The sequence below is a fragment of the Nestor notabilis genome, unplaced genomic scaffold, assembly GCF_000696875.1.
Source record: "Nestor notabilis isolate BGI_N333 unplaced genomic scaffold, ASM69687v1 scaffold31873, whole genome shotgun sequence".
Classification (NCBI taxonomy): Eukaryota; Metazoa; Chordata; class Aves; order Psittaciformes; family Psittacidae; genus Nestor; species Nestor notabilis.
Genome location: NW_009921987.1, coordinates 8,064 through 13,497, shown reverse-complemented (window position 1 = coordinate 13,497; position 5,434 = coordinate 8,064). Strand labels below are relative to the sequence as shown.

Below are 5,434 nucleotides of genomic sequence, written 5' to 3'. Positions count from 1 at the left end.
CTCAGCTCAGGAGAGGGAATTGTTGTAGGAAACATATTTTTTAACAGCTGCAGTGGGAAAATAAAATTATGGAAAAGAAGGAATAGAGGAAATCAAAATCTTTCAACTCCTTTTTGTTCCAGGCTGTGAGATGTTTTCCTCCTTGAGGCTTTATGGGAACTAGCAGTAACAGGGTTCCCATGTGGGAGGTCCACTCCACGGCTGGCTGCAGTGGCTTGTCTGCCTTCCCTTCTGAGTATCTTCTTCCAGATGGATTGCGCTGAGGCAAGAGCTATTCAACTCGTAATGGGAAGTTTATGGGAACTTGGTGTTAATCTTTCTGTTCTGTAAAACATTACTGGCTGCACTATGTTTCAAGAATGTCAAGCAGACTATTACGAGTTCCCACTTTAACTGTTGCATTTAACCTCTAGTGCTACTTGTCAGTTTGCCTTTTTGTGTAGCAGCTCTTTGCGGAACGCGGTGAATGGGAATTGTAACATTTCTAGCTCCGCTATGGGACAGAAAAACTGTAGAACTCCAGGAGTGTTTCAAGTTGTATTTCCTGAGGTGCTGTGGCTAAGGAGCACCATGGCATGGGCCTAAGCAGAAAGGTTTCCTGCAGTGAGCTGTTACTTACTGGGACTCCTGGCCTTCCAGGAGCTGTCGATAAGTAGCAATCTCTTGCTCAAGTCGAGTCTTGATATCCATGAGGATCTTGTACTCGCCGTTCTGGCGCTCCATGTCAGCTCGGAGCTCAGCCAGCTGCGCCTCGATGGTGCCAATGAGGCCCTGGATCTGCACGAGCTGTGCGCTGTAACGCCCCTCTGTGTCTGCCAGGGTGCTCTCTAGAGCTGCTTTCTGTGTGCAGAGGGGTTGGGGGACACCACATAAAGGTTGCAGCCAGATGCAGGACTGCATGGAGCAGGGGGAATACCTCCCATTCTGGGGGTGGGGGGGAATATGCCCATGCAGTGTGAATTGTAACATACCATGCTGAGCTGGGACTGAAGTTCTATCTCCAGCCCTTGGAGGGTGCGTCTCAGGTCAGTGACTTCAGACTGGCTGCTCTGCAGTTGCTCAGTGTTGATAGCGACTTCCCGGTTCAGCTCCTCAGTCTGAAACAGAGAAGACATTACAGGAGAAATACAGGGCCTCCAAGTAGAGGCCCTAAGGCTTTCACAGCCGTTCTGTTCCCTGGGTTGTTTTCATTAGTATTTTTACAGTGGGGAGTTTTTTCTACCTTGCTGTGGAACCAGGCCTCAGCATCCTTCCTGTTCTTCTCAGCCATGACTTCATACTGGTCTCGCATGTCAGCCAGGATCTTGGACAGGTCAATGCCTGGAGCAGAGTCCAGTTCCACACTGACTTCACCAGCTATTTGCCCTCCCAGGGCACTCATTTCCTGTGTGAACATGGCAGAGGAAGACAGAAGAGGGTACAATCATAAACTGAAAGCATACAAACTTTCCATTCTTTCTGACTGACTCCCCTTTAATAAGGGGATCTTTAGTTTCCCAGTCTACACAGAATCTTTTCTTCACTGTTGGAGAGCCCAGGGCAATCCTGGGGGACTCCCCATTTAAACAAGCTGTTTTTCTAATGTCACTTTCGAACTTTTTCTTACCTCCTCGTGGTTCTTCTTGAGGTAGGCCAGCTCCTCCTTCAGGTTCTCGATCTGCAACTCCAGGTCGGCTCTGGCCAGGGTCAGCTCATCCAGGACCCTGCGCAGGCCATTGATGTCGGCGTCCACGCTCAGGCGCAGAGCCTGCTCCGTCTCAAACCTTGACAAAGCAAAGCCAAGCTGCTCAGATGAGCTGACTGAGCCAGCCCACCATCACACACATCACTTGCTGCAAATGGTTCTGGCTTTGTGGGGTTTGTGATGTTGCCCAGCATTAAACTTTTCTCCACGTATTTTAAACGATACAAATTCTTTCATGGTGCAGATGGTGCTTTAAGCAAATACATAAAGGGCTGAACTTCCAAGGACAGGATCAAACTAGTGTTCATACAGAGGTTTTATAGGAATTCCTTTCTCTTTTCACAGCCACTGCCCTTTGGCTCAACAAGGGTTTTCACCTGCTCAAGAGGTTTTTTCCTGTGAGAAAGCACTCACTTGGTTTTGAAGTCATCGGCAGCCAGCCTGGCATTGTCAATCTGCAGGACGATCCTTGCGTTGTCGATAGTGGCATCAAGGATCTACAAATAAAGGGAGTTCATTGCTGAGGCAGAAACAACTGTGTTATCTTCTGCCCTGAAGTGAAGATAAAAGAGTTATGATCCTGGTTCACTTGCAGCTGCACTAAATAAAAGTGTATTTCATTTGGTCTTGCTAGGGAAGTATCAATGATCTGCAGCAAATACGTAGCACAGGTTTATCACTACCCTTCAGCCACAAGTGCTGGGTATGGGTACATCCTCTTCCGCTTGTCTAGCATATGTAGAGGCTTTTAGCTACAAGTCCCACAGTGAGATATAACCATGTGCTGTCTTAGAGGGAGAGGACTTTGGTGAGCCTGGGGGTAGGACTGCAGCATGAAACCAGTTCCCTGCAGAGCTGCGAGGCAGCAGCCAGGCCTTCAGACCCCTCCTGGCAGAAGCTGTTCTCATGACATGTTTTCTTAGCAGTGGGAAGTGATTACAAGGTCTGTATGGTTTTAAAATAAATGACATTTTTGTGTATCATAAACCATACGGGGTCTTACTCCATTTGTCCAGTCTCTGAACACGTTTTTATTTCCTACAATATCCAGGACAGTGTTTATTGATTCTTCTAATGCCTCATGAAAGCCTCTACAGGAAATTTTGTTTATTTAGAGATAATTCCTGTTAATTTTTACCTAGCAATCATGTCTGGTTTTACCTGACACTTTTAAAACTCAAAAGGTCACCCACAAAACCATAAGGAGCAGCATTTTCTCTCCCCTAAGTAAGGGAAGTAAAAGACAAGAGGGAAAATAATATTGAAAGGAGAAAATCTTGTTGCCAGCTCTGCCTGTCCCAGAGCTTGGGTTTTGAATTCAGTGAAGAATGTGAATGGTTGAAGCAAGGAGAAAGTGTGGGAATGGTCATGACCTCCAGGCTGAGCTGGGAAAACTGAACCTCCAGTTTTCTTTCATTTATTTATATAGTTTAATCAGCTGATACCTCTGTTTTCCAGGGTGTGCATCATCTCAAAGTAATCTGTTATCAGGTCCCCATGAGCTGTTGGGGCAAACCCTGCATGTAGATGTGGGATTGATTACTGCATGTCTGCTAATTCCTTCTTCCATAAGCCAAATGTTTCAGCACCTGTACTACAATACTTCAGTTCCAAGCTGAAGGAAATGAAGTGTGAAAGAGAAATAAATCTGTGATGATGAAATCTTGAGCCACTATGTCCATATTTACAAAACTACTTCACTGATTTGTATTCTTCCTGTTAAAGCAGTATGTGTGTGCCCCAGGTTCTTCAAGCTGTGTGGCATGTAGCAGCTTACAGAGGTAGGCAGGTTGCTGTCACTGTTTGGCTCTCTTTATTTTTATCAGAATATATATGGTCATATGTATATTCACTGGTCATATACGTGTAGATGACCAGGAAGTGTGTATATGTGTGTGTATATATAAATACATAGATGCTTCTATCAGAGAATTAAGTATTAAGGCATCTCAGACTCACTGCTTTGCACATCCTCTTGGCTAATACTTGAAGAGTAGGTAATTCCATGCTGGTAATTTCCTTTCCCTGCCCAATCGCTGCATACTCATTTCATCTTCCTTTCCTTTCCAGACCTTCTGGGTGTTCTGGTTGGGTTTTTATGCTTCCCTCTTAAGTGCAAATCTAAGAGAATTTGAAATAAATACTAGCACCTACCTTGTCTCGAAGGTCTTCAATAGTGTTGTAATAAGCACTGTAGTCCCGAGCTGGGCCTGGGCCTTGTTTTTGGTACCAGTCTCGGATTTTAGTTTCAAGATCCGAGTTCGCCTCTTCCAGTGCTCGCACCTTCTCCAGGTAGGATGCAAGGCGCTCGTTCAGGCTCTGCATAGTTGCCTTTTCATTACCCGAGAGGAGGCCGTCCACACCACCCAGACCTCCACCAAACCCACCACTAAAACTGCTGCTGAAACTACTTCCATATCCCCCTCCCAAGCTGCTTCCTAGGCCAGAAGAGACAAACCTAGCGGAAGAGACCGACACACCCCGGCCACCAGAGCCCCCGTGGATGCTGGGAGCCCTGAAGGAGCCTCCGAACCGGGCTGATGAGATGCCAGGTCCCCCTGCTAGCGACGAGGAAAATTGCCTGAAGCTGTAACTGGCCATGGTAAGAAACAGCAAGGACCTGACCAAAGCCTCAGCTCCCACAGTTGGTGATCCTGCAGCAGGAGTGTCTCTGCTCCCCCACCCCAGCTCTTTTATGCCTGCTACAATGGGAGTTGTCTCCAGAATGTGTTATCTGAGACCCATGGAATTTATCAGCCTTAAGCCTTCTGCCAGCACAGCAATCCCTCTCATTGGTCAGCAGCAGCGCCGTGGGCTGTTTCTTTCCCAAATACCTTCACATATAGGTGCTGATTCCCTCCCCATCTTGAGGCAGCAGGTGGGATTCAGAGCAGCCGCCCCCCATGGGGAGCATTCTTCACTCTAGTTACAGTTTAGCCACATGGAGACAGAGGGCCGGAGTGCCCAGCCCCGCTGCAGCCAGTGCCTACCCACAACCAAGGCACACAAAGGCTTTCTTCATGTGATCTCAGGAAAGAGTTTTAATACAGAGGGAGTTTGTAATTGTTAGACTGATAACAGAACTTGAAAGGAGCCCATATGCTGAACAACGTGTGTGGACCTGGACAAAACAGGTTCCTACCTCTCTGTTTTCCCTACTTCCCTTCAGAAAAACCCTTTTAGAAGTAACATTTTCACTGTTTCTTTTTTGCTTTTTGGTCCTTTTGGACTGACAGTAGAAGAAGGGGGCTGACAGAGAACATGCCGGGTCTGAAGGAGCCTGGTTTTCCTCAGGGGACCTCTTTGAAGAAGGAGGAAGTAAGCAGCCTTACCAGCAGGTGCAGCTTTCAGGGAGCCACCAGAACCAGCAGAAATTCTGCTACCAACAAGTGTTCCCACTAAACGGAACTTTGGGGCACTGATGCAAGAAGTGATGTTTCAATGAGAAATCCATTTAATACCAACAGAGAGAATTAAAGATAAGCCAAGTGAAATGGGTACTCTGTGCAGGGGCCCTTCTACACCACCCATTAGTGCTGTGCTCATTGTGTACAGAGAGAAATGTCCAACTGCAGGGCAAATACAGGGAGGGTAAAAGAACAAATACACAGACTGGAAGCTGGCCAAGGCACCTGTTCACCGGGCCCTTTGGTCTCCATCTAATTCTGCGGCTGTAGCAGGAAGACGAATTGTGCATTGACTCAGGCACACAATGTCGTACTTGATACATACAAATACAGTGTGTAAACC

The 5,434-nt window shown here is 46.9% G+C and overlaps 1 protein-coding gene across 2 annotated transcripts; it reads right to left on the bottom strand.

Moving 5' to 3' along the window:
• Positions 1-615: 615 nt before the first annotated feature.
• LOC104403316 (keratin, type I cytoskeletal 19) lies at positions 616-4,285 on the bottom strand. Of its 2 annotated transcripts, XM_010011409.1 has the most exons (7): positions 4,143-4,189; positions 3,839-4,079; positions 2,099-2,181; positions 1,607-1,763; positions 1,223-1,384; positions 972-1,097; positions 616-840 (listed from the first exon to the last, which is right to left on the bottom strand). In XM_010011409.1, exons 2-7 carry the CDS (start codon positions 4,007-4,009, stop codon positions 616-618), a joined length of 924 nt encoding a protein of 307 aa, XP_010009711.1. In that variant the 5' UTR covers positions 4,010-4,079; positions 4,143-4,189. The 2 variants fall into 2 exon arrangements, with proteins under 2 accessions (XP_010009711.1, XP_010009710.1); XM_010011408.1 differs by having other exon boundaries at positions 3,839-4,285.
• Positions 4,286-5,434: the final 1,149 nt, after the last annotated feature.

Excerpts from the sequence above, each read along its gene's own strand:
- LOC104403316 (XM_010011408.1), bottom strand. The coding sequence starts at position 4,285 with ATGGCCAGTTACAGCTTCAGGCAATTTTCCTCGTCGCTAGCAGGGGGA. Across the intron at positions 2,182-3,838 it reads TTGAAGACCTTCGAGACAAG|ATCCTTGATGCCACTATCGA; the intron begins GTAGGTGCTAGT and ends CTTTATTTGTAG. Across the intron at positions 1,385-1,606 it reads TCAAGAAGAACCACGAGGAG|GAAATGAGTGCCCTGGGAGG; the intron begins GTAAGAAAAAGT and ends ATGTTCACACAG.